Source organism: Perognathus longimembris, chromosome 11, assembly GCF_023159225.1.
Source record: "Perognathus longimembris pacificus isolate PPM17 chromosome 11, ASM2315922v1, whole genome shotgun sequence".
NCBI classification, from domain to species: Eukaryota; Metazoa; Chordata; class Mammalia; order Rodentia; family Heteromyidae; genus Perognathus; species Perognathus longimembris.
This window is the reverse complement of record NC_063171.1, coordinates 43626896-43654877: the sequence shown is the minus strand read 5'-3', so window position 1 is coordinate 43654877 and position 27982 is coordinate 43626896. Positions and strand designations below refer to the sequence as shown.

Here is a 27982-nt window from a genome sequence, read left to right as displayed (position 1 = left end):
CTGGAAAGTGGCAGCTAAGGAAAGTTGAAACCTAGCTCTACATTCTGGTATGTGTGTATGTGTATGTGTGTGGGTATTGGTACAGGGGCTTTAATTTAGAGCCGAAGTGCTGTTCCTTAGCTATTTTGCTTAAGGCTGGTGCTCTACCACTGGAGTTACAGCTCACTCTGGCTTTTTGGTGTTTAATTGGAGAGGAGAGTCTCACAGACTTTCTCAGGCTTGGAATAGTAATCCTCAGATTTTAGCCTCCTGAGTAGCTGGGATTACAGGTATGAGCCACCAGAACCTGGCTCCTAGCTCTCTGCATTCTGGAGGGCCCTCCACATTCTGTTTACACAGCTGCCACAGGATAAGATTTTAAGCAACCCTGGCAGGAAAGATGAATTGGAATAGGGAGTCAGGAAGCAGACTCAGGGTTATAACAGCCTAAGAATGGAATGAGGAGGTATTTGTGGAGACTGAAGAAGAAGACAAACAACGGAGATGTAAAGAAAAACCAAGAGTTAAACTGTAGGTAAAGTACAGGAGCAAAATAATATTCTGATATCTTTCTAGCATGGACAACCACAACATTTTGTGGGAATGGGTCAGTTTGGTAAAGGGAAGAATTCAAAGGAGGAAGATGGAAAACTATTTTTCCATGTTGTAATTTAAGATGTCAATCAGCACGTGCATGGTGACCCACATCTATAATCTCAGGAAGGTCCTGCGTTTGAGGACAGCCTAGACTACACAGCAAGACAACGTCTCAATAAATTAATAAAATGTCAACTGATGCACGTTGTAATATGTGGAAAGACTATATACTTAGCCCTTCTGAGAAAGTTCGGATACCACCTAGGAAGGTTACCGTGACACACATGTGCAAGTATGTGCCAAAGCTTTCAGAAAACTGTCCCGCCCTCAATTGAATGGGGCGTTTTGGAACTTCTGAACTACGTCTCCCAGAGTGCCACGCGCCACGCAACCCCCGCCCCTCTCGTTTTCTGGGTGGGGTCCCATGAGCCTCTGGGCGCAGAACTCCGCCTCCGCCGCTGGGGGTGGGCGGTGTCCGACTCCGGGAGCATCGGTTTACGTACTTCCCCCTGAGGTCGGCGGCCGAATCGCTGTATGGCGGGTTCGAGACCCGCCTCCTGGCTCGCCTCTGGCCCCTGAGTCCTGGGCGGGGTGTGTTCGCCGGGTACCCTGTCTTCGGCGAGGGGCGGCAGCACGCCTTGTGCTTCACAATGGAGGCCTACCTGCAGGGTTGTCGAGCTTCTCTGCAGGTAACGGACCCCTGTCTGTGGTAGTGAGGAATGGGAGCCTGGGGGTCCGGGAAGGACGGAGAAGAGGTGGGGATCCGGTGAAGCCCAGACAGGCGATGTGGAGAGGTCACCGACTTGTGGGAAAGGGGCCTGGGTCTGATCAGGCTTGTGGGGTTGTACGGGCGGGAGGCGGCTGCTCGGTCCCCGCCTTTGGGGTCTGACCGAGAACGAATGGGGCTTTGAGTCTCGGCTCGCCGTCGCCTGGGTAAGTTCCCCGTGGAGGATTGGAGCCTGGCCGCCTCTAGGCTGGCCCTGCAGGGTGTGCTTTTTCCATTTCCCTCTCGCCCCTCTTTCGGTGATCTGCTCCCCAGGCTTGGCTTAGCCCGCTGGTCCGTAGGGGAACTTCGAAGGTGTGGACAATACCTAGGTGCAAGGCTTTACTTGCTCTAAATGGCGGTTTCTCTGTGGTGGCCGAACTCTTTTCTAGATATTAAAGGTGGTCGCGCGGGGTCACTTTGAGTCTGTGTATTTTTAGCCAGACATATATGCAAGGCATTATGAGTTGACCCACAACCTGCATTCCTTTGCTTCCAGATTTCTTCTTGGCCTTAAGGCTCACAAATTACATAAAAATCCCTACCCCCTCCTGGTAAGGATAAGCACAATGTGTTTGAAATAAAAACACCTGAATGTTTTGTAGCATGTTTTTGGGTGCTTAGCGGGTTGGAATCACACCACCCTGCTGATTGGTCGTGCAGCAGTGGGCTGCTATTCTCTGTTAGCAGCACAAAGCTAGCCAGTGAGAATTTAGGTCTTCCTGCTCCCCCTATTTTGAGTTACACTGTCCCTAAGAAACCTAGACAGATGGCTGACAGTCTTCCTTTTAGAATATCTTATCTGGGTGTGGTGGTCTCCGCCTGTAATCCTAGCACTTCGGAGGCTGGAGGGTTTGAGTCCCAGAAAAACATTTCTAACCAAACTCTGAGGTCTACAAATTCCTCTACCTGAAAGTTCTGATCTTTAACAAATCCTAAAAGTCACCCAATTCCTTTATTGGATTTTTGTTCTCTTACTGGGATAAGGTTCAGTTTTAACACCAATTATGCCAAAGTTTTCTTTGTGAAAAATTTATGGGAAGTTTTAATACATAGGACAATTTGGAGCCTTTTTTTCCTTTTTTTTTTTTTTTTTGCCAGTCCTGGGCCTTGGACTCAGGGCCTGAGCACTGTCCCTGGCTTCTTTTTGCTCAAGGCTAGCACTCTGCCACTGGAGTCACAGCGCCACTTCTGGCCATTTTCTGTATATGTGGTGCTGGGGAATCGAACCCAGGGCTTCATATATGCGAGGCAAGCGCTCTTGCCACTAGGCCATATCCCCAGCCCCTTTTTTTCCTTCTTTCTCATTCTTTTTCTTTTCTTTTTCTTAAGGCAAGGCCTTCCTGAGTAACCATGAAAGTCTTCAAATACATGCTTCAACCTCCCAAGTGCTTGTGTGTCTTCAACGTAGCTTCCTTCCTTCCTTCCTTCCTTCCTTCCTTCCTTCCTTCCTTCCTTCTTTTCTTCCTTCCTTCCTTCCTTTCTCTTTTTCTTTCAGTCAGACCTGCTACTTTTGTTCATTGGCTAGTGCTGTACCAACTGAGCCATGCCTCCAACCACCCCCCCCCTTTCTTTTCCTCCCTATAAAGGTTTGAATTCGGGGCCTTATGCTTGCTTGCTCGGCTGGCACTCCACCACTTGAGCCATACCTCCAGGCTGGGCTTTAAACTGGTTGTTGTTGTTGTCGTCATTATTATTGAGATGGCATCTCAGGGATGTTTCCACCCTTTTCTGCCTTAGCTGCCATCAAACCTTGATCTTCCAGATCACAGCCTCCTGAGTAGCTAGGATGATACATGTAAGCACCAACACTCCACTTCTTTTTTGGTTACTTTCTTGGAACTCATTGGAGTTCAGCTGAAAAAGGGTATTGTTGTTGAGTTTTTATGGCACTATTCTATGGTTAAAACAGCTGGAATTTTCTCCCAAGTAACATTCCCACCATATGGTCGAGAGCCCTTGGACCTGAAACCTCACTAAAAAGCATTTGTTGTTATCAACTTTCTAGTTCCTCACCTCTGTAGTCCCCAGCCCCTTCTTTCTCTATGGTATTATAAAGTTGGAAAAGATTTGGTTTTCCCTGTAGTGTTGGTTACTTACCCTCTCTTTTTCCTTCCTTCCTTCCTTCCTTCCTTCCTTCCTTCCTTCCTTCCTTCCTTCCTTCCTTCCTTCCTTCCTTTCTTCCTGCCTGCCTGCCTGCCTGCCTGCCTTGGGCCTTGAACTCAGGGCCTGGATGCTGTGCTTGAACATCTTTGTGTTCAAAGCTAGTACTCTACCATGTGAGCCACAGCTCCACTTCCAGCTTTTTTCTGAGTAGTTTATTGGAGATAAGAGTCTCAAGGACTTTCCTGCCTGAGCTGGCTTTGTTTGAACCATGATTCTCAGATCTCAGCCTCCTGAATAACTAGGATTACAGGCATGAGCCGTCATCACCCTGCTCTTCTCTGCCTTTTTTAATCCCCAAAGAGTTAGATGCAAATGTTCATTTCTAAACTTGTGAACTCCTTAAGGTGAGTTAGAACACTGGTCACCACACAGTCTTGCCAGGACTTGGGTAAAGAAGGAAATTGACTCTAGGGCTGTTAGCAGGTAAACTGATTGCAGTATATACCAGTGCATGCCAACCATTTGAATTGCTTCATATTATAGGAAGTAGTAAATGTGCATAGGGAAATATTAAATATGAAAAGATAAAATGAAAAAGGGGTTTTGGCCTGATTGTTCCCAAGTCCATCCTACTATGTTATGTTACTGGTGTAGAGAGATAAATTTAGATAAATATACCATTCATTTGAATGTTGCTGTTAAATAACCGTTTATAACGTTTTGAGTATTGTTAATGTCTGACTTTTGCACAAGATAGACACACCTGATAATCCAGCCATATCTCTGGCAATACCATATTATTAGCATGTGATATCAGACATTTTCTTTTTTTTTTTTTTTCTTTCTTTCTTTTTTGCGAGACCTGGGCCTTGGACACAGGGCCTGAGTACTGTCCCTGGCTTCTTTTTGCTCAAGGGTAGTGCTCTGCCACTTGAGCCACAGCGCCACTTCTGGCTGTTTTCTATATGTGTGGTGCTGGGGAATCGAACCAGGGCTTCATGTATATGAGGCAAGCACCCTTGCCACTAGGCCATATTCCCAGCCCGATATCAGACATTTTCTATAGCCTCTGTCACAGTATAAGATGTTCCATTTAGAGGAAATATTATTTAGCCAGGCCTGATGGCACATGTCTGTAATTCCAGCACTCTTGGGAGGGTGAGCCTGACGCAGGATGATGAGAAGTTTAAGGCTTAATCCAGGTGCTGGTGTCTCATGCCTATACTTTAGGTACTCAGGAGGCTAAGGTTTGAAGCCAGCCTGGGCAGAAAAGTCTGTGAGACTTGTATCTCTAATAAACTACAAAAAAAGAATGAGTGGGGCTGGGAATGTGGCCTAGTGGTAGAGTGCTTGCCTAGATGCATGAAGCCCTGGGTTCGATTCCTCAGTACCACATATACAGAAAAAGCCAGAAGTGGCGCTGTGGCTCAAGTGGTAGAGCTCTAGCCTTGAGCAAAAAGAAGCCAGGGACAGTGTGCAGGCCCTGAGTTCAAGCCTCAGGACTGGCAAAACAACAACAACAACAACAAAATGAACAAAAGAGGAAAGAAGGAAGGAAAGAAGAGTGAGCAAGCCAGAAGTAGAGCTGTGGCTCAAGTAGTAGAGCACTAACCTTGAGCAAAAGAAGCTGGAGGACACTGCCCAGGCTCTGACTTCAAGGCCCAAGATTGGCACCAAAAAAAAGTATGAGGCCGAGTCAAATACCTGTGGTTTACTCCTATAATCTTAGCTATTCAGGAGGCTGAGATTTAGAGATTTTGGATCAAAGCCAGCTTGGGCAGAAAAGCCCTTGAGACCCCTATCTCCAAAATAACCATCAGAAAAGTCAGGCTTGAGGCCTGGCTCAAGTGATAGCGCAGCACTACCCTAGCAAGCAAGAGGCCCTGAATTTAAACCTCAATGGTATGCATGCCCGTGCACGCATGCGCACACGCGTGTGCACGCTCTCTTTCTTTCTCTTTCTCTCTCCCCCTCCCCCCACCCACTCTCCTACTTAATATCTTCTTCCAGGTGATTGATCGCTTCATGTCTAGAAGCCACCTTTCTTCAAGGTGGGCTCTGTTCTTGTTGAGCTGATCATCCAGGTCAGTGGTTCTAAGGAGCCTTTGGATAAGGAATCGTGTACTTGTCTCAGACATTAGGCAGGAGTGGCTGGCTGCCCTTAGAAATTTCTTTTTCACTATGGGTCCATTTTTTCCTGAGTTTTCCCATCTTTGCCTCTTTTTTTTTTTTTTTTTAACCCTCCTCTCTCATTAACTATTTTATAGAGTAGTTAGTTACCTATTCAGCTTCAGTGGTTTAGTTTGCCAGCCCTAAACTTCCAACCCCCACTGAGGCCACAAAGAAAACATCAGCATAAGTAGCATTTTAACCAGTAGAGGTCTTTTGAAAGAAAAAAAAGTTTATATTTACTTGTGGCTCTTGGATTGCATTTCTTCCATTGGCAGCTCAGGTTTCCTCATGCTACTAAGTATAGCTGTATTTCCCCTGAGCTCTTCCTCTGATGGTTAGAAAACTGAGGCTGTTTGGCCTGTGTTTTCACCTGGGGGGAGGGGAAAGATGGCCTGGGTCTGGAGATGTGGCTCAAGCTGTAGAACACTAGCCTACCAAATACAACCACCTCTCTTGAGTTCAAAGGATATAGTCTGAATTCAGAGAATGTAGCCCAAGTTCAAAACAGATAGTCCCATAGCTCATAAAGGGTTAGGGATTAGAATGCACAGCCATGAATTATAGTGAGCCCCTTAAGGTAGAAGTTAGGTTCTATCTGAGAACCATAACTGCTGGCAGCTGGAGGTTGATTGATTGGAAGAGGATTGCTCTGGCCTGGGTGGTAAGGAAGACTTTACAGAGAAAGGGTGCTTTTAGGTAGAACTAGAGTGAATGTGAAGGAGAAGAGAGAGAAGATGGAAGAGAATAAGTCATTACTGTTTACAGAATAGGCACTTGATGTTATCTCATTTAATCCTCCTAACAACTTCATGAAATTAGTTCATGTTAACTCCATTTATTTTTTCTTTTTTGTGCCAGTACTAGGGCTTGAACTCAGGGCCTTGGTGCTGTACCTTAGCCTTTTCATTCAAGGCTGGTGCTTGAGCCAAAGCTCTACTTGTGGCTTTTTAGTGGCTAATTAGACATGAGTCTCATGGACTTTCCTGCCTGGGCTGGCTTCAAACCCTGATCCTCACATCTCAGCCTCCAGAGTAACTAGGATTACAGGCATGAGCCACCAGCATTCGGCCTCATTTTCTAATATAAAAAGCAGTAAAAAGCAACTCTGGGGGTTCAGCTTTTTAAGTACTGGGCCTACTGCTTTCAGAGAACAAACAGTATAAAGAAAGGACAGAGTGGAATGTGCATATCAGGGTTTGGGGGTGGAATAGTCCAGTCAGGCCAGGGTAACGGTGGGTGCTGACTTCGGGAAAGAGTGCTACCACCTCCCTAAGTCATACACCACACCACACCACACCACACACCCCTCTGCCAAGATTTGCTACAAATCTGAGCCTTCTGTTTTTATTTGTTCCTTTTGTTTGCTGATCTCATCTAGTCTTGGCTTAGCACAAGAGTTAATTACTTGTTCATTTTGTTCTAGAGATCTTCTCTCCTCACCTCAGAGCTATGAAGTTGTATTGATCCCTAATTTCTGCTTTCCTTTGCCTACTTTTCATGCCGTGAATCTGACAGATCCTGATTCAACTACCATATGCAATGATGCAGCATCCTTTGTGTGCGCGTGCGCGTGCGCATGTGCACGTGCGTGTGTGTGCGCTCATGCAGTCCTGGATCTTGAACTCAGGACCTGGTGACTATCTCTAAGTTTCTTAGTAGTCTACTTCTGGAGCCACAGTGCCACTTTGGGCTTTTTCTGAGTAGTTTGTTGGAGATAAGGGTCTCACAGACTATCCTGCCTAGACTGGCTTTGAACTCTGATCTTCAGCTCTCAGCCTCCTGAGTAGCTAGAATTACAGGCCTGAGCCACCAGCACCTGGCTTAAAGAAGCACTCATATTAAAATTTTGAAAAAGTTTTTTTTTTTGAGAGCCTCCATGAACACAGCAATAGTTTCTCTACCTTGTTCTGCCTTTTCTGTTCCTTTTACCTTTTTTCTCCCTAGACGGGGCCATGTGGTTCCCCTGTGTTTCTATAGCTCCCTGTCTAGAGAACACAGGATGCCCCTTCTTGCCTCAGTGAGCAGATTATCCACAGCCAGCTATTTCAAGTGTTTTGCTGTCACTTTGGTCCACAGCCATCTGGTATGTGGTCCACAGTGTTTGGTATCTAGGAAACAATGGGGCCTTTTCTGGTATGAGGATTAGGAGTTGTAAGTCAGAGGAATTACTATAAGACTGAGATCTTGTGCACAGAGTTCTCTTTGCTTTGGAAAATAGTGTTGAAAATTTTACCCTTCCCCAGTATCCGTGAGCTTCCATGCTATAGACATAATAACCAAGATAAAGTAATTGTACATATTGATATAGTTCTGATACATATGTATAACGTGCATTGATCAAATCATGTGACATGTGTATTGTGTATGTATCTGTGTGTATGTATGTGTATGTGTAGACAAGAGCTTGAACTCATGTTCTGGATCAGTATTCCTACTCCTTCCCTCCAGGGCTTTTGTTCTACTTCTTGAGCCATGCCTCTAATCAGCATTTTTGTTGGATAATTCAGATGGAATCCCAAGGGCTTTTCTGCCTCTCAGCTTTTCAGCTGAGGCTGGCTTGAGATCTTCAAATCTCAGCTTCCTGAGAAGCTAGCATTAGAGAACCTGACATTTTTTTATGTATATGTGTGTAGCGGATAGGCATTGAACCCAGGGCCTTGTAGTATATGCTAAACACACCTTATATATAAGGAAGCAACACACCCCAGCCTATCACTGTGTGTTGGGAACATGCAAAATTCTCTGTACTGGCTATTTTGGAATATTCAGTCATTGTCAACTATAGTATAGGTACTGTGTTATAGGACACTAGAAAGATAAAGGACAAGGGTGCTTACTAAACATCTTCTCTGCTCTTTCCTCAGGCTCTGGTAACTACTTTTCTGCTCTACTTCTTTGAGATCATTTTTTTTAGCTTCCACATGTGAAAATGTGTGATATTTCACTTTTTATGCCTGTTTTCACATAACATACTATTCTATAGTTCAGTCCATGTTGCTGCAAATGACAGAATTTCATTCCTTTATGGCTAAAAAATATTTTGTGATTGTGATTTGTGGCCTGCAGGCAGAAAAGTCTGTTAAGACTTCATCTTTGAAAAACTGGGCTGGGGGCTGGGAATGTGGCTTAGTGATAGGGTGCTTGCCTAGCATGCTGGAAGCCCTGAGTTTGATTGCTCAGTACCACATATACAGAAAAGACCAGAAGTGGTGATGTGGCTTAAGTGGTAGAGTGCTAGCCTTGAGCAAAAGAAGCTCAGAGATAGCACCCAGGCCCTGAGTTTAGGTCCCAGGACCTGCACACCCAAAAGAGCTTCAAGGTTGGAGGCATGTCTGAAGTGGTAGGACAACAGACAAACAAGCATGATTCTCTGATATCAAGCCCACCAGAATAAATAATAGAAAAAAACAAGAAGTCTATCTGTAACTAAATAGGGTAATTTATACCACTGGAAATCCAAAACTGTCCCTTTTCCTTCCCTGGCTTTTCAGTAGGGGAAGTGGTAAAGATGATCTATACAGAGTAGACAGTATTCTAGACTCTCCTTTTTCATCAAGTTATTTATTTCTTTTGCATGTTTGTGATGCTGGTACTAGGGCTTGAGCTCAGGGCCTGAATGCTGTCCTTTAGTTTGTTCACTCAAGACTCTACCACTTAAGCCATAGCTCCACTTCTGACTTTTTGTTAGTTAATTGGAAATGAGCCTCCCAGCCTGGCATCAAACTGTGATCCTCACTTCTCAGCATTCTGAGTAGCTGGGATTACAAACATGAGCCATGCACACCTGGTCAAATAATTCTTAAAGTACCTGCCATGTTAGGTTTGAGGATTAAATGATTAGTATGATTTGTTAATGCACATAAAATTTAAAAAATAATGTCTGGCATACTCAAAATGTTTAAAAACAAAGCAAACGTCTGCCTCTGTTATGGGCATGTAGTCTAAATGTGCTTTAAGTCTGGTCATATTTGGATGTTATGGTTGTTATGCTGTAATCCCAACACTCCGGAGAATTGTGAGTTTGAGGCCAGCATGGGCTGCATACTAAGATCCATTCTCAAAAAAGAAAAGAAAAGACTAAGATGAGAGGTTAATAATAGCAGCTTTCCCCTCCATCTTCTTACCAGCAGCTGGACTTCCAAAGCTTTAAAAATAAAAGTTCCATTAGCAGCAACAGTTGCTGTAATCTGAATCTGTTTCTTGAGTTGTGTGAGGTACTTGGTTATATATGGCTATCACTGAGACGTCTCATGGGAGAATTTTTCTATATAATGAATTAGAGCTTATGAACTTAATTTTGTCAGTTGTGGGGCTTGAACTCAGCCTGGGCATAGTCTCTGAGCCTCTTGGTGCTCAAGGCTAGTACTCTACCAATTGAGCCTCAACTCCACTTCCATTTTTTGAGTGGCTTCTTGGAGATAAGAGTCTTATGGGGACTTTTCTGCCCAAACTGGCTTCGTACCCCATCCTCAGATCTCAGCCTCCTGGGTAGCTAGGATTACAAGCATGAGCCACTGGCACTTGGCTTGAAAGTTGTTTATTCATTGTGTATTTATTTATTTTTGCCAGTCCTGGGGCTTAAACTCAGGGCTTTGGCACTGTCCATAATAAGCTTCTTTTGCTCAAGGCTAGCACTTTACCACGGGAGCCACAGTGCCACTTCCGGCTTTTTCTGTGTGTTACTGAGGAAACAAACCTATGGCTTCATGCACGGTAGGCAAGCGCTCTAGCACTAAACTACATTCCCAGCCCTTGAACTTTATTTTTGCTAAGGGCTAGTGCTCTAGCACTTGAGCCACAGTGTCATTTCCTTGAACTTTATTATTTATTTTTATTTTTTATTTTTTTGGCCAGTCCTAGGCCTTGGACTCAGGGCCATAGCCACTGTCCCTGGCTTCCTTTTGCTCAAGGCTAGCACTCTGCCACTTGAGCCACAGTGCCACTTCTGGCCGTTTTCTATATGTGGTGCTGGGGAATTGAACCCAGGGCTTCATGTATATGAGGCAAGCACTCTTGCCACTAGGCCATATCCCCAGCCCCCTTGAACTTTTTTTTTTTTTGCCAGTCCTGGGGCTTGGACTCAGGGCCTGAGCACTGTCCCTGGCTTCTTTTTGCTCAAGGCTAGCACTCTGCCACTTGAGCCACAGCACCACTTCTGGCCATTTTCTGTATATGTGGTGCTGGGGAATTGAACCCAGGGCCTCATGTATACGAGGCAAGCACTCTTGCCACTAGGCCATATCCCCAGCCCCCTTGAACTTTATTTTTAAAGACCCTTGGCCTAGTCTAATTGCTTAAAATGTAAGGATTGTTATCCCTGGTCTGAAAATGAAGGTAGTAAATTGGGGCACACAACCAGAGTTGATAGCTAAAGCATGTGACTTGAATTTACCAACTCCCCATGTGGTACTTTTGGCTATTGAGTACCTAAAGAGGCATAAGAAACCAGATCATTGTTTACTGTCCTGTAAGGTAATATTCAAGGAGACTAAGGAAAGAGCACTTTTCTACCAACTAAATGGAACACATGAAGCTTAGCTAAGCCCCTAAAACCCTGAGGTCCTAGCTGCTAACACTCTCATCTCTGAAGTGAGGACCAGTGAGACTATCCCACTTCCTCTGTGAAGATCATTGAGAGGATGAGTGTGGAGGCCCCATGAGTTCAAGGTGAATGGAAATGGTGAGACCACTTTGGCAGTTTCCCTTTCCTCCTCTCCAGGAGTCGCGCCCTCTACATGTTGTCTTGGGAAATGAAGCCTGTGACTTGGACTCCATGGTATCTGCTCTTGCCCTGGCGCTTTACATGACAAAGGTGAGTACCTACCTAATCCCTTAGAATGAACAGATTTGGGTTCAAGACCCAACTCTGCCATTTAACACTGGGTAAATCAAATTCCTTGACTGCTGAATCTCACGTCACCATCTGCAATGACATTATTTTGCAGTGTTGCTGTGAAGGCCAAATGAGGCAAGCACTCTTGCCACTAGGCCATATTCCCAGCCCCAGGCCAAATGGATAGGTTTTGAGAGATATTTGTAAGTCATAAAGCTATATTCAAAAAGATTGAATTTCTGTGGGAATCAGTGAACCAGTATGTATTTTTGTATTTCTCCTGTCAAGATAGCTTTTTGTGTGTGTGTGTGTGTGTGTGTGTGTGTGTGTGTGTGTGTGTGTGTGTGTGTCTTTACTGGGGCTGTTTGGCCCGTCCTGGGGCTTGAACTCAGGGCCGGAGCACTGTCCCTGGCTTCCTTTTGCTCAAGGCTAACACTCTACCATTTGAACCACTTCTGGCTTTTTCTGTTTATTTGGTGCTGAAGAATCAAACCCAGGGCTTCATGCATGCTAGGCAAGCACTTTCCCGCTAAGTCACATTCTCAGCCCCTTACTTAGTTTTGTTTTTGTTTTTGTTTTTTTTTTTGTTTTTTTGGCCAGTCCTGGGGCTTGGACTCAGGGCCTGAGCACTGTCCCTGGCTTCTTTTTGCTCAAGGCTAGCACTCTGCCACTTGAGCCACAGCACCACTTCTGGCCGTTTTCTGTATATGTGGTGCTGGGGAATCGAACCCAGGGCCTCATGTATATGAGGCAAGCACTCTTGCCACTAGGCCATATCCCCAGCCCCTTGTTTTTGTTTTTGTTTTTTTAAATCAAGGCTGGCACTTCACTAGTTGCTACACCTCAATTTTAGCTTTTTGCTGGTTAATTGGAGATAAAAGTGCCCTTTCTGGTTTAGAACCATGATCCTCAGATCTTAGCTTCCTGAGTAGCTAGGATAATGGGTATGAGCCTTGGGTGCTCAGCTGCAGGTTAGCTCTTAAGCAGTGCTAATCCCTTCTCTGCAGCAGCACTTCTATAACTAGGTCTTTCCCATGCTACTGTAAGAGGGAAGAGGCATGATATCCCTTTGGAACCAAGAGTGAAGGCTTAGTGTCAGTGTCGGAGTCCATACTTAGCATGAACTCCATACTTAATTGGCCTCAATTCCCAGCCAAAAAAAAAATAATAACAATCCTTACATTTTCATAGACTGGGTAATTGTGACTTGGAGAAGGTGGTAACTTGCCCAAGATTATGTTTCCTGTGGTCTCAGTAGTCTTGTTAATTGAGCTATATTCACCAGCCCAGGCTTGTGACTTCCTCCTGTGTATTCTAAAACATTGTGATTCCTTCTTATTTTATTATCCAGACAGCTGAAGCTGAGGAAATCTTTATACCAGTTTTAAATATAAAACGTTCTGAGCTCCCTCTGCGAGGCGACAATGTCTTCTTTCTTCAGAAGGTTCACATTCCCGAGACGGTCTTGATTTTTCGGGATGAGATTGACCTCCACGCATTACATCGGGCTGGCCAACTCACCCTCATCCTTGTTGACCATCATGTCTTACCCAAGTAAGGAGATGGAAGTTCCATTCATGCTTACTGTGTACCATATTGGAATTTGGTAAATGAAATACAAAGAGATGAATAAAGCAGTTTTGTTTTCAGGACTCTCACAGGTTAATTTAGAATGATATCTTCATATTTAATATGTTCAAATCAAAAGAAATTGGTATTAATATGTATGTTTATGGCATAGAGTTGTACACCATAATAAAAGGAATTAAAGACAAATAATAAAAATAATTAAAAATTTAGTTTTGCAAACTAAAGAAAATCCCCACAGTAATTTAAGTCTTCCTGTGGTATTTATCTTAAGATTTTTGTGGCAGATTTATGTGATAGAAACTTTGAAAAGTATTATTCCATTTTTAATTTTTTTAAGTTATTTGAGCATTGGTGGCTCATGCCCATAATCCTACCTACCCAGGAGGCAGAGATCGAGCAGATCAAAGTTCAAAGCCAACTCAGGCAGAAAAACCCTAGAGACGCCATCTCCAATTAAGCAGCAAAAATGTACAGCTGCAGGTATAGCTCAGGTGGTAGTACTAGCTGAGCAAAGAAGCCAAATAAGACCTTGAATTCAAACCTAGGTACTGGCAAAAGAAAAAAGAAAAAAAAGGCCTAGCAAGCCAGGTGCCAGTGACTCATGCCTATAGCCCTAGCTACTCAGGAGGTAACTGAGGGTTGCAGCTGAAAGCCAGCCTGGGCAAGAAAGTCTGTGAGACTCTTGATTTAAAAAGCTCAGGGGGCCAGGAATGTGACTGAGATGTAGAGTGCTTGCCTAACATGCATAAAGTCCTGGGTTTGATTCCTGAGTACCACTTGAACAGGAAAAATCTGGAAGTGGCATTGTGGCTCAAGTGGCAGAGTACTGGTCTTGAGAAAAAGCAGCTCAGGGAGGGGCTGGGGATATGGCCTAGTGGCAAGCTTGCCTCGTATACATGAAGCCCTGGGTTCAATTCCCCAGCACCACATATATAGAAAATGGCCAGAAGTGGCGCTGTGGCTCAAGTGGCTGAGTGCTAGCCTTGAGCAAAAAGGAAGCCAGGGACAGTGCTCAGGCCCAGGACTGGCCAAAAAAACCAAACAAACAAACAAAAAGAAGCTCAGGGATAGTGCCAGGCCCTGAGTTCAAGCTCCAGGACTGGCAACAAAAAAAAAAAAGAGGGCTGGGGATATGGCCTAGTGGCAAGAGTGCTTGCCTCATATACATGAAGCCCTGGGTTCAATTCCCCAGCACCACATATACAGAAAATGGCCAGAAGTGGCGCTGTGGCTCAAGTGGCAGAGTGCTAGCTTTGAGCAAAAAGAAGCCAGGGACAGTGCTCAGGCTCTGAGTCCAAGGCCCAGGACTGGCAAAAAAAAAAAAGGAAAAGAAAAAAAGCCTAGCAAAAGTTATTCCTAAATAAACTTGTTGTGATTTTAGAACAGTACATTACTCTAGAAGTATCTTATTTACAAATGTGCATATCTGTAATAATCTTTCCTCTAATTCTTTTTTTGCCAGTCCTAGGGCTTGAATTCATGGCCTGGGCACTGTCCCTGAGCTTCTTTTGCTGAAGGCTAGTGCTCTATCACTTGAGCCACAGTGCCACTTCCAGCTTTTTTGGTAGTTTATTGGAGATAAGAGTCTCATGGACTTTCTTGCTTGGGCTGGTTTCAAACCTTGATCCTCAGATCTTAGTTTATTTGTTTTGTTTGTGTTGCCAGTCTTGGAGCATAGACTCAGGGCCTGAGCACTGTCCCTGGCTTCTTTTTGCTCAAGGCTAGCACTCTACCTCTTGAGCCACAGCTCCACTTCCAGCTTTTTTCTATATATGTGGTGCTGAGGAATTGAACCTAGGGCTTCATGTACACGAGGCAAGCACTCTACCGCTAGGCCATATTCCCAGCCCGATCCTCAGATCTTAGATGCCTCCTTAATAGTGAAAGTTACAGGGATGAGCCACCAGTGCCTGGCTCTACCTCTAATTCTAATTCTACTTCTAAGACTGGAAAGCTGCTCCCTAAAAGCAACTTGAGTGTAAGAGTTGCAAAAGTTGGTCTACTTTCTGCAAATTTTAAAGTATATACTTTTACTTTAAGTATACTATGATTGGAGCAAGAAAAATATTACATAGAGTACCCTAAGCGTAAACATGCATCTTGGAATTCACTCATTGTAAACTGAGAGGATGAAGATACAAGTCTGTTTTCCTGAAGCTTTCCGTCAGGGAGAGAGCATCAGGCAAGTATGTTATTGTAATGAATGTTGGAGGCCAGTGATAACTGTCAGTCTAGGGAACAGAAAGTAGAGGACAGGATGTAGATTCAGTATACCAAAGGAGAATTGAAGGCATCAGGAGAGGTTTTGTGGCAGAATTGATCCTTGATCTCAGTCTTAAAAGCTTTCTAGGTGTTCACTGCCTAAATGGAAGGAGAGATGTTTAAGAAAGGCATTCCAGGCCAAGGGAGTAATTAATAGAAACAAAGCCAGGCAGGCATGAAATAGCATAGTGATTTAGGGGGACTGGAATTTGTTTTGCACAGCTGAAGCATAAAATCAGAGGGGAAAGTAGGACATGGGAAAAGATTAGGCTAAGGAGATAGGCAAGGGGCAGATCACAGAAGCCTTAAAGGCCATTTTAAGGAGAGTGTTTAGATGGTGTTAAATTTGATTATATTTATTCCTAACAGAATGACATTTGCTTTTACCAATGATCATTGAAAACTTTGTGAAGGACAGTTTAAGAGTACCCTTAGTCTGAAGTGGTGATTGCTTAAGTGATTATTGATATAGTCCAGATGAGAGAGAGTGAGGGCCTCCAACAATGCAGTAGCAGTGGGCTGAAATGAACAGCTTGGCTGAAAACCCAGTACTTGGTGATCTGCATGGAATTTGAGTATTGAGAGGTTTGAGGGAATGAGTGAGAATTTGATGGGAATGGAAGAACCACTAAGGAAAGTAAAACATGTTTAAATACCATTTCACATCCAACATCAATGAGAATGGGGAGGTGTGAAGGGTAGATGTGACCAGGTCTCCATGGTTGCCTGAGACATCTTACCCGCCTTTATTGGGAAGGTGGATAAAGATTGGCTAGAAGAAGCTAAGTGCTCCTGCCTATTTTTCTTTCTCTTTTACTCTCCCTCCTCACAGGAGTGACAGAGCTCTGGAGGAGGCGGTAGCAGAGGTGTTAGACCATCGACCCATTGACCAGAAACACTGCCCTCCTTGTCATGTTTCAGTGGAACTGGTGGGATCCTGTGCCACCCTGGTGACTGAGAGAATCCTGCAGGGGGCACCAGAGATCTTGGACAGGCAAACTGCAGTCCTTCTGCATGGTAAATATGGCTTTGGGCCATGAGAGGATTGGTTTCAAAGAAGGGAGAATAGAAAAGTCTAGACTCTTCCAGCCTAACTGTATGATCTCAAAGCCATTTAGCTCATAGATGGTGGGATTCTATTGGAAACAGGCCTTCAGTGGCCTAAGGAGTGTGTTGGAGAAAGTGTAAAGGAAGCACAGGCAATAGACCTTGAAGCTTCCTATTGTCCATAGCAATATTTAATGGAAGGACCACTAGCCAAAGAGGCAGGGTCTGGATTCTGGTACACTTCCACCAGGAGACAGCCATGTCCTTAAGTGACTCGTAATCTTTTTTCTCATTTTTCCACTTACAAAAAAAGAGAATTGGCTGGGAATATGGCCTAATGGCAATGCAGCCCTGGGTTCAATTCCTCAGCACCACATATATAGAAAACGGCCAGAAGTGGTGCTGTGGCTCAAGTGGCAGAGTGCTAGCTAGCCTAGAGCAAAAAGAAGCCAGGGACAGTGCTCAGGCCCTGAGTTCAAGGCACAGGACTGGCCAAAAAAAAAAAAAGGACTTTAAAAAAAGAGAATTGAGGGTCTGGGAATATGGCCTAGTGGCAAGAGTGCTTCCCTCCTACACATGAAGCTCTCGGTTCGATTCCCCAGCACCACATATATGGAAAACGGCCAGAAGGGGCGCTGTGGCTCAGGTGGCAGAGTGCTAGCCTTGAGCGGGAAGAAGCCTGGGATGATGCTCAGGCCCTGAGTCCAAGGCCCAGGACTGGCCAAAAAAAAAAAAGAGAATTGAGGGGCTGGGAATGTGACTTAGTAGTAGAGTACCTGCCTAGCATACACAAAGCCCTGGGTTCGATTTCCTCAGCACCACATAAACAGAAAAAGCCAGAAGTGGCGCTGTGGCTCAAGTGGTAGAGTGCTAGCCTTGAGCAAAAAGAAGCCAGAGACAGTGCTCAGGCCCTGAGTCCAAGGCACAGGACTGGCAAAAAAAACAAAACAAAAAAATTGTTTGGTGGGATTTGGCCTGCTGAAAGATATATTTGATGACATTACAAAATCTTCCAGCACTTCTCAGGCTTCCTTTCCACTTTTTCTCCATTTCCCTACTTTTCCATTCGATTTGGGAGGTCTTCTTCACTCAGGGTACTGAGTCAGTCAGTTGCAGTTTCTCATTTTGTTTTCAGTGAGTTTATCCTGGAAGTCTCTTCTGTATTGTGTCTTACTTTAAAGGTTTTATGTGTCCTATGGTTGTGTTTCAATCATGGGATTAAAATTCTGTCATCTTTCTTGCTTAGGAACAATCATCCTGGACTGTGTCAATATGGATCCTAAAATTGGAAAGGCAACTCTGAAGGATACAAAATATGTGGAAAAGTTGGAGGCTCTCTTTCCAGATCTTCCCAAGAGAGAGGATATCTTTGAATCCCTACAGAAAGCAAAGTTTGATGTTTCAGGTATAAAATCTCAACCTAAATTCTCCATCTTTCACAGGAATAGGCAGGTGGACAAACTTTGTTTTGTACATTTATGTGTGTGTGTGTGTGTGTGCCAGTTCTGGGCTTGAACTCAGGGCCTGAGCCGTGTCCCTCAGCCTTTCTGTGCTAAGGCTAGGCTAGCACTCTACCACTTGAGCCATAGCCCCACTTCTGGCTTTTTCTATTTTTGTGATACTGAGGAATTGAACCCAGGGCCTCATGCATGCTAGGCAAACACTCTACCACTAAGCCACATCCCCAGCCCATTCCATATATTCTTGAATGCCATCTAAACAATTTTAGAGCATGCATAATGACTTAAGCTTTATATCAGAGAGAAGGGGAAGTATGAACATATGGATCTGATCATTAACTGAAGAATCATTTAATGGATTATTCTGTCTCAGCTCTTGGGTAGGATGAGAAAGTATGGTGAGGTGCCCCTGAAATCCTACCACATAGCAGGCTTAGGTAGGATTTTGAGTTTGAAGCTTACCTTGGCCACAAAGCAAAACCCTACCTAAAGCAAAGTCTCAGGGTTTAAGCCAAATGTAAGAATATAGAATAAAAACAAGATATACTGAGGAGCAATATAATTGGTTAGAGGCAGAGAAAAACATTTAGAGTAAGTATATAGAGCTAGAGGTGTGGCTCAGGCGGTAGATTGCCTGCTTGGCAACCAGGAAGCCAAGTTCAAACCCCAGTACTATAATAAATAGTAATGCGAATATACAAAAGATGAAGGGAACAAAAATAAACATTTTCCAACCCAGCCACAACCTATTTAGATGAAAAGGAAAAGAGAGAGGACTTTCTAGGGGAGAGGCAAGGAGATGACATGGGATTGAAGAGGATCAAAGTAGGTTATGTGCATACGTGTGAGTGTGTGTTGTGCGCGTGCGCACACGTGCATGGGTGCATGAGTAAATATATATGTACATATACGGGATATAGCATAATGAAACCTACCAAATGCTATTTGGAAAAGGGAGAAGTTGGATGGGGGCTTAGGGAACATAAGGGAGTGAGCATGTTCAAAGTATGCTGTGCGGGGCTAGAGTACCTGACTAAAAAGCATAAGGCCTTGAGTTCAAACTTCAGTACCATAGGTCAATTCAATATATACTGTACAAATATATGAAATAATGACAATGAAACCCCCTTGTAGTATTTTTATGTGCTAATTTAAAAGAAGTAGAAGGAAAGGAAAGTATACATATACTTGTAGAAATTTAAAGCAATACAGAAAAGGAGAAACTAGGGTTGGGATATAGCTCAGTGTACTGCACCTGCCTGCATACAGAAGGCCCTGAGGTTATTCCCAGCAGTACAGGAACAAACAGCAAAGGAACTGGAGTGGTAAAAGCCTCTCCCCTTCCTTTTACCTTTCTGTATAAAGTCCCTTGATCTAAAGGTAACCACTGTGACCCAATTATTTAATAAGCTCATTATAAAATGACATTTTGAGTTATCTCTCCCCTTTGTTGTATCAAAGAGAGGCAATATTTTTCTTTTTCCTTGTTTTTCCCAACCTGGGTCTCTTCCCATACTCCTTGTCTCACATCTATTTTCTAGGACTGACCACTGAGCAAATGCTAAGAAAAGACCAGAAGACCATTTATAGACAAGGCACCAAAGTGGCCATTAGTGCAGTATACATGGACTTGGAGGTAAGAGCAAGTTGTGGGTATGAGTGGAAGGGAAAAACCTTTAGCTATGAATGTGACCTTGCCCCATTCCCGGTTTAGCTTTAGCATACTTCTGTACCCGTCATCTCCTCTATGACCCTACAGCCTGTCATCTCTCACTGCACCGCATATTAGTTTCAGTTTCCCTACCTCCTCTTTTGCACCTCTACAAATCACTCCTCCCACAGCAACCAGATAAATCCTTTTAAGATGTGAATTAGATCATATCCGATCACTTCCCCTTACTTCCTTTCCATTGTGCTTCTAATACAATCTAAAGGCCTCACTGTGGTTACAGGACTGTATACTTGATCTAAAATATGAGCCTTATCTTTTTTTTTTTTCTTGGTCAGTCATAGAGCTTAAACTCAGGACTTGGGCGCAATCCCTGCAGTTTTTTGCTCAAAGCTAGTGTTTTATCACTTTGAGCCACAGCACCACTTCCAGCTTTCTGGTGGTTAATTGGAGAGAAGAGTATCACAGACTTTTCTTGGCTGGCTTTGGACCATGATCCTCAGATTTCAGCCTCCTTAGTATAAGCTAAGATGATACATGTGAGCTTTTTTTTTGGGGGGGGGGTGGTCAGTCATGAGGCTTGAACTCTGTGGGCACTGTCCTGAGCTCTTCGGCTCAAGGTTAGCCCTCTACCACTTGAGCTACAGCATTACTTTCAGTTTTCTGGTGGTTAATTGGAGATGAGTCTCAGACTTTCCTGCCTGAGCTGGCTTTGAACTGATGAGCCTGGATCCTCAGATCTCAGTCTCCTGAATAGCTAGTATTACAGGTGTGAGCCACAGGCACCAACAAGTATTTTAATTCTTTTTTATTTCTTTTTTATTTTTTTGGCCAGTCCTGGGCCTTGGACTCAGGGCCTGAGCACTGTCCCTGGCTTCTTCTTGCTCAAGGCTAGCACTCTGCCACTTGAGCCACAGTGCCACTTCTGGCCGTTTTCTGTATATGTGGTGCTGGGGAATTGAACCCAGGGCCTCATGTATATGAGGCAAGCACTCTTGCCACTAGGCCATATTCCCAGCCCCAAGTGTTTAATTCTTAAAGCAAATGTTGATGCTTTATCAATGAAGTACTTTAGGTTCAGGAAGTAGTTCAGCTCTTTGATCATATATAGCAAATAGACAATAGAGCTGCTTTTTCAAACCCAATCTGTTTTATCCAAAGCCTGCATTTTCCCCATTCTATCATACTGTCTCCCAATACAATACAATACTAGATACCTTCTAAATAGAGCACAAGTTGTAGGTTAACATGTACAGAAACCCTTCATAAGGATTTTTTTCTTGGTGATAGCAAGAATTGTCCAGCTGTAACCTTTATCCCTCCATTTCTTCCTTCCAGGCTTTTCTGCAGCGATCCAACCTTCTTACAGAGCTTAGTGCTTTCTGCCAGGCTCACAGCTATGATGCCCTGGTTGCCATGACTATCTTTTTCAATGCTCACAATGAGCCTGTGCGGCAGTTGGCTATTTTCTGTCCTCATATGGCACTTCGAATGTCGGTGAGTCTTCATCCTTCCCCCAGCATGAGGCCCCACAGGGCTGGTGCAGCTCTGTGCTGTAAGGGCCTTTTCTTGGTCCTCATCTTTTTTTTTTTTTTTTTGGCCAGTCCTGGGGCTTGAACTCAGGGCCTAAGCACTGTCCCTGGCTTCTTTCTACTCAAGGCTAGCACTCTACCAGTTGAGCCACAGCACCACTTCCAGCTTTTTCTGTATATGTGGTGCTGAGGAATCAAACACAGGGCTCATGCATGCAAGGCAAGCACTCTACCACTAGAGCCACATTCCTAGCCCCTTGGTCTTCATCTTTATACAGAGGTTCTGTGACCTGCTTTTAGGACCTGCTTTTTTTTCATACTCTACACATGGGAAAATCCTTAATCAGAAGAGATGCTAAGCAAAATTAGAGACACAATTCCTGCCTATTAGGAACTTGAAATTTGGTTGGGAGGAAATGTTACAAATGTAGGAGTTAGAATTCTTGTTTTAATCATCCATTTGCCACCCCTGAAAAACAGTTCTTTTCTTTCTCTTCTGTTGCTCTGACATAGATACAAGAGAGGACTAGAGGTGTTGCTTAGTAATAGAGCATTTAACTTCCCATATGTGAGGCCATGGGTTCAATTCCCAGAACCACAAGAAAAGGCCCTCCCGGTAACTCCTGTCTCCAGTTGGGAGGCTGAGATTGGGATGTCACATTTTGAGGCCAGCCTGGGCAAAAAGTTCTCGAGACCCAGTATTCCCCATATCAACCAGTAACTAGCATGGTATGTGCTTATTATCCCCAGCAACACAAGAAGTGTAAATAGAGAACAATAACAAAAGAAACAACAAAAAAAAAAAACAGAAACTTTTTCTGCTATGCAACATGCCTGGATTAATTTGTATGGCATGAACTCTATAGGACAAGGATAAAAGGGCCAGGTTTGTTCCTTTCTTAGCCTTCCACTGCTCACCTCTCCTAACTCCTCCCTTTTTCTTTTTTAACTCTTGATTAAAGATTCGTCCTTAGGTGGACTTAAGGCAGGCAGTCTAGGAGCTCTTTGGGTTGCTCTGACCACGTGAGGAAGGCTAAAGATAAAATGTAGCCAGATAGTCCTTTGTGCTCTGGAAAGGTCTATCTGCCCTGTCTGTTTGCCTTTGTTTGCTCCAGGAAGACTCTATGATTTTATTCACAATAAAAGAGTTTTGACATTGTGGGAAGAACTAGGTCTAAAAATTGTTCTGGATATGGTAACATACCTATAATCCCAGCACTCCAGCGGCAGAAGCAGTAGGATAGTGAGTTTGAGGCAAGTCTGAGCTATATAACAAAACCCTATTCCCAAAAATAAAATCAGGGCTAGGAAGGTGGCTTAGTGGTAGAGTGCTTGCCTAGCATGCATGAAGCTCTGGGTTCAATTCCCCAGTACCACATACACAGAAAAAGTCAGAAGTGGCGCTGTGGCTCAAGTGGTAGAGTGCTAACCTTGAGCAAAAGAAGCTCAGGGACAGTCCCAGGCCCTGAGTTCAAGCCCCAGGACTGCTCAGCCTGGAATCCTTGCTTCTCAGGAGGCTTGAGATCTGAGGATCACTGAAGCCAGCCTGGGCAGGAAAGGCCACAAGACTCCAACAAACTACTCAGAAAAAGCTGGAAATGGTGTTGTGGCTAACTCGTAGAGCCCTAGCTTTGATCAAAAAGGAGCTCAGGGACAGCATCCAGGCTCTGAGTTCAATTCAAGTCCTAGCCTCCCACCCCCCCCCAATAATAATAAATAAATAAAATCACAAACCCATTGAAATAGTTTCAAGGGGGTGAGAAGAATGATGGAGTGAAACTGATCAGGGTTTATTGTAAGAAAATTTGAATATGTTAGAGTAATACCCCCTTGAACAACTAATAAATATTATTTTTTTTTACTTTTTTTTTTTTGCCAGTCCTGGACCTTGGACTCAGGCCTGGCTTCTTTTTGCTCAAAGCTAGCACTCTACCACTTGAGCCACAGTGCCACTTCTGGCCATTTTCTATATATATGGTGCTGGGGTATAGAACCCAGGGCTTCTATGTATATGAGGCAAGCACCCTTGCCACTAGGCCATATTCCCAGCCCCTAAATACTAATTTTATTGCCTTTTTTTTTGGTACTGGGGCTCGAACCCAGGACGTTGCAATTGCTAGGCAAGCACTTTGCCACTGATAAATACTAATTTTTAAAAAAGAAACTAGAAAAATCAGATAGAGCCAGGCGTTGGTGGCTCAACTGTAATCTTAGCTACTCAGGAGGCTGAGATCTGAGGGTCATGGTTTGAAGCCAGCCCAAGCAGGAAAGTCTGTGAAGTTCCTATCTCTATTTAACCACCAAAATGCCAGAAGTATAGCTGTGGCTCAAGTGGTAGAGCGCTGGCCTTGAGCACAAAAGTTAAGGAACAGTGTTTAGGCCCTGAATCTAAGCCCCAGGACTGGCACCAAAAAAATACATAAAATGAAATAATTCAAGTAGACATACCTTCCTACTTACCTTTGAACTATGGCAGATCAGTTCACTTGAATTCAAACTAGTCCCTACTGATGAGGTTGAGGTGGTCATTATAACCTAATGTCATGTATAAAGTATATTGCTGGGCTGGGAATGTGGTCTAGTGGTAGAGTACTTGCCTCCTATACATGAAGCCCTAGGTTCGATTCCTCAGCACCACATATATAGAAAAAGCCAGAAGTGGGGCTGTGGCTCATGTGGTAGAGTGCTAGCCTTGAGCAAAAGGAAGCCAGGGACAGTGCTCAGGCCCTGAGTTCAAGCCCCAGGACTGGCAAAAAAAAAATTTAATTAATAAAATAAAGTACATTGCTGGGTACCGAATAAATACTCAATACATATTGGCTCTTCCTAATCATGTCATGAAGACTACCTGCCTTCCAGAATCTGGTCTTCTGTAGCTCATTTATCTTTTCTTTTTTTTTTTTTTTTTTTTTTGCCAGTCCTGGGGCTTGGACTCAGGGCTTGAGCACTGTCCCTGGCTTCTTTTTGCTCAAGGCTAGCACTCTACCACTTGAGCCACAGTACCACTTCTGGCCGTTTTCTTTTTTTTTTTTTTTTTTTTGGCCAGTCCTGGGCCTTGGACTCAGGGCCTGAGCACTGTCCCTGGCTTCTTCCCGCTCAAGGCTAGCACTCTGCCACTTGAGCCACAGCGCCACTTCTGGCCGTTTTCTGTATATGTGGTGCTGGGGAATCGAACCTAGGGCCTCGTGTATCCGAGGCAGGCACTCTTGCCACTAGGCTATATCCCCAGCCCCTCTGGCCGTTTTCTATATATGTGGTGTTGAGGAATCGAACCCAGGGCTTCATGTATACGAGGCAAGCACTCTTGCCACTAGGCCATATTCCCAGCCCCTCTGTAGCTCATTTAAATGAGATAATATTTTTGGGTCCGTCGTGGGGTCTGAACTCAGGGCCTGGGGACTGTCCCTGAGCTTTTTTGCTCAAGGAAGGCTAGTGCTCTGCCACTTTGAACCATAGCTCCATTTCCAGTTTTATGGTGGCTAACTTTCTTGCCTGGGCTGGCTTTGAACCATGATCTTCAGATCTCAGCCTCTGGAGTAGCTAGAATTACAGGTGTGAGCCACCAGCATCCAGCCTTGTATTCTATTCATTCTATATAGGTGCTAGTTCCAAGCTAAGGTTAGAGTCAAGAGCAGGTACACACTTGAAAACAAATAGCTAGGATTATAGACATGAGCCAGGCCCCTGAAAATCCTAGCTACACAGGGAGCTGAAATAAGAATTTCTGTTCAAAGTCAGGAAAGTATGTAAGAGTCATCTCCATCTACCAAAATGCTAGAGATAAAGCTGTGGCTTATTAGAAATAGCTTGGGACGTTGGGGTGGCACATAGGGATAAGGATACCAACTCTAAAGTTACTTGGCAAGGCAAAGTTTACTTCTGCAGAAGGATGTGCCATTTTTAGCCCTAACCCAGCACACCCTGCCCCCCCCTCCTCCCACCCTTGGCTGAGCTCAGGTTCACAATCTGCAAAAGGATGTGGCTTAATAGGATATAGTTAAAATGCAAGAAGTTTCTAACAGGTGTTTTTAATTAATGTACTGAGGAAAAGAATGTAATGAACAAGGGCTAATTAGCCCCCTGGCAAAAACAGGAACCCTTCAGAAAAAACACTTAATCCCAAGATTAACAGAAAGGAAGCAAATTACTTTGATAGAAAAGATGTTTGTTTGTTTGTTTTTCCCCACAGGCTCAAGTGGTAGAGCACCAGCTTTGAGTGAAAAGCTAAAGGACAAGCACTCAGACTCTGAGTTCAAACCCCAGTATCAGCACAAAACAAAAAACCCACTAGATTAAGAGCTGAGGGGGCTGGGAAAGTGGCTTAGTGATAGAGTGCTTGCTAGCATGCATGAAGCCTTGGGTTTGATTCCACAGCACCACTTAAACAGAAAAAGGCAGAAGTGGTGCTGTGGCTCAAGTGGTAGAGTGCTGGCCTTGAGCAAAAAGAAGCCAGGGACAGTGCTCAGGCCCTGAGTTCAAGCCTCAGGACTGGCAAAAAAAAAAAAAAAAGAGCTGAGGGCCCTGTGTTCTGGTTTATATTCTATCATCCACATGCTCTCACTCCAGATAATAATTCTGAGCTCAGATTTCCTTATTAAAATGAAATGTATGGTTTAAGTGACTATATTAGAGATGTCCTTTTGTTGCAAGCATTAAAACTGAAGTCTGGATAACTTAGAAACTTGGCTCCTCTGTCGAAGCCTCTTGCTTAGAAGCCTCCGTTCTCTGCTACACCAGACTGTGCATGGCTTCCCCTTCTTGTCTCCTCTGTAGATCTGTGGAGTCCTGGAGCGCTCGCACTCCCCAGCCCTGAAGCTGACCTCTCTCCCAAGCACCCACCCAAACCTCCAAGCCTATCTTCAAGGCAACACACAGGTCTCTCGAAAGAAGCTTCTCCCTCTGCTCCAGGAAGCCCTGTCAGCATACTTTGACTCCATGAAGATCCCTTCAGGACAGCCCGAGACAGCACCCGTGTCCAGAGAACAGATGGACAAGGAATTGGACAGGGCATGTAGCACCCTGATTTCTGGATTGAGTCAAGATGAAGAAGACCCTCCGCTGCCCCCCACACCCATGAACAGCTTAGTGGATGAGTGCCCTCTGGACCAGGGGCTGCCCAAGCTCTCTGCAGAGGCTGTCTTCGAGAAGTGCAGTCAGATCTCGCTGTCCCAGTCTGCCAATGCCTCTCCATCAAGCAAGTGACTGGGGAGAGGAGGGCAAGAAAAGGAGGGGAGGGGGCTCAGCCCACCTCTGGTGCATGTTTTGAGATATCTGGCAAGTTCAGCGATGGTGTCTTTATTGCTCTAGGATCTAGTGTACTGTTCTTATAAAACTGTGAGGAGAAAGAAGGGAAGGAAAGCAGCTGCTTTTAAGAATGGCTTTCTGCCTTTTCCCTCCAATCTGTATCAATCAAATTTTATTATTTAATTGTATTATTTAAATCTGCACTGACTTTCCTCTATTTTCCAGGGATACATTACAATACACTCAACTGTCCTAACAGAGGGGACAAAAAGAATGTAGACCCCAAAAGTGCCCTGAGTAAGGATTGTAAACAGAACCAGTATCTGTAATAGAATTCAGTGTTTGTTGCTGGTGTCCATTAATGCATTTATTCGTTTTTTCATTCAAATGTTCAATATCCAATTGAATATCTACGTTGAACTAAAAAGAGTGTGCTTCCAAAATTCTTATTTGTTTTCAGTCTTCACTAGATTTTTAACTCTTTAGTTCTCCTTTTGGCCCCAAGGAGGTGATGGGGATTCAGAGATTTGAACTCTGTCTTCTGAGTTTATTGTAACTTTTTCATATCTTACGTGGAGCAGATTGGAGTCTACTAGCTTCTGTCCTGACCTTTTTTTAATTTTTTTATTTTGCCAGTCCTGGACCTTGGACTCAGGGCCTGAGCACTGTCCCTGGCTTCTTTTTGCTCAAGGCTAGCACTCTGCCACTTGAGCCACAGCGCCACTTCTGGCCGTTTTCTACATATGTGGTGCTGAGGAATCGAACCCAGGGCTTCACGTATACGAGGCAAGCACTCTTGCCACTGGGCCATATTCCCAGGCCCTGACTTTTTTTCTTTTTTAAATTTTTTTCTTCTTTATTGTCAAAGTGAAGTACAGAGGGGTTACAGTTTCATATGTAAGGCAAGTACATTTCTTTTTGTTTTTGTTTTTTGCCAGTCCTGGGGCTTGGACTCAGGGCCTGAGCACTGTCCCTGGCTTCTTTTTGCTCAAGGCTAGCACTCTACCTCTTGAGACACAGTGCCACTTCTGGACGTCTTCTATATATGTGGTGCTGAGGAATCGAACCCAGGGCTTCACATACAAGGCGAGCACTTTACCACTAGGCCATATTCCCAGCCCCCCCTGACTTTTTTCCTTTGGGTCTCATTCTCCCAGAGCCAAAAGAACTCTGAAGGGGCTGGGAATACGGCCTAGTGGTAAAGTGCTTGCCTGGCATGCATGAAGCCCTGGGTTTGATTCCTCAGCACCGCATATATAAAAAAAGGCCAGAAGTGGCGCTGTGGCTCAAGTAGTAGAGTGCTCGCCTTGAGCAAAATGAGGCTAGGGACAGTGCTCCGACCCTGAGTTCAAGCCACAGGACTGGCAAAAAAAAAAAAAAAAGCAATCCTTAGAGCCCTGAAGAGATCTGGAAAAGGTCCCTGTGGATTTAGTTTGGTTTGGTTTTGATACGGGGTTTTCTAGCTTGCTAGGTGGGCTCTGTACAGATTGATAGACAATCAGAACCCAATCTCTGGTTCTTGAGAGTTCAGGAGGCATCTAAGAAGACTTAAGACTTCATAGGCAAACTGGAATAAGAACGCTGGTCTGTCCCCTTACAGGAGACAGTTTCTTCTCTGTCTCTCTCTCTCTTGCTCTCTTCTCTTTCTCTCTCCCCCTCCCTCTTCTGCACACTCTCTTCCCTCTCCCCCTTCCTTTTTCTCTTGTCTGTTCATGTTAAAAAGCAGCA

The 27982-nt window shown here is 44.3% G+C and overlaps 1 protein-coding gene across 3 annotated transcripts; it reads left to right on the top strand.

The window, feature by feature from the left end:
• The first annotated feature begins 1095 nt into the window (after positions 1-1095).
• On the top strand, positions 1096-26627 carry Prune1 (prune exopolyphosphatase 1). 3 transcript variants are annotated; one of them, XM_048357980.1, is made up of 8 exons: positions 1096-1265; positions 11337-11429; positions 12802-13004; positions 16135-16319; positions 17596-17754; positions 19351-19445; positions 20817-20975; positions 25784-26627. In XM_048357980.1, the coding sequence occupies exons 1-8, from the start codon at positions 1227-1229 to the stop codon at positions 26210-26212; spliced, it is 1362 nt and encodes a 453-aa protein (XP_048213937.1). In that variant the 5' UTR covers positions 1096-1226; the 3' UTR covers positions 26213-26627. The 3 variants fall into 3 exon arrangements, with proteins under 3 accessions (XP_048213937.1, XP_048213938.1, XP_048213939.1); XM_048357981.1 differs by lacking the exon at positions 20817-20975; XM_048357982.1 differs by lacking the exons at positions 1096-1265; positions 11337-11429; positions 16135-16319; positions 17596-17754 and having other exon boundaries at positions 12929-13004.
• Positions 26628-27982: the final 1355 nt, after the last annotated feature.

Coding starts and splice junctions, on each gene's coding strand:
- Prune1 (XM_048357980.1), top strand. CDS start 1,227: ATGGAGGCCTACCTGCAGGGTTGTCGAGCTTCTCTGCAG. Junction 16,320..17,595: donor AACTGCAGTCCTTCTGCATG/GTAAATATGGCT, acceptor TTTCTTGCTTAG/GAACAATCATCCTGGACTGT. Junction 19,446..20,816: donor CAGTATACATGGACTTGGAG/GTAAGAGCAAGT, acceptor TCTTCCTTCCAG/GCTTTTCTGCAGCGATCCAA.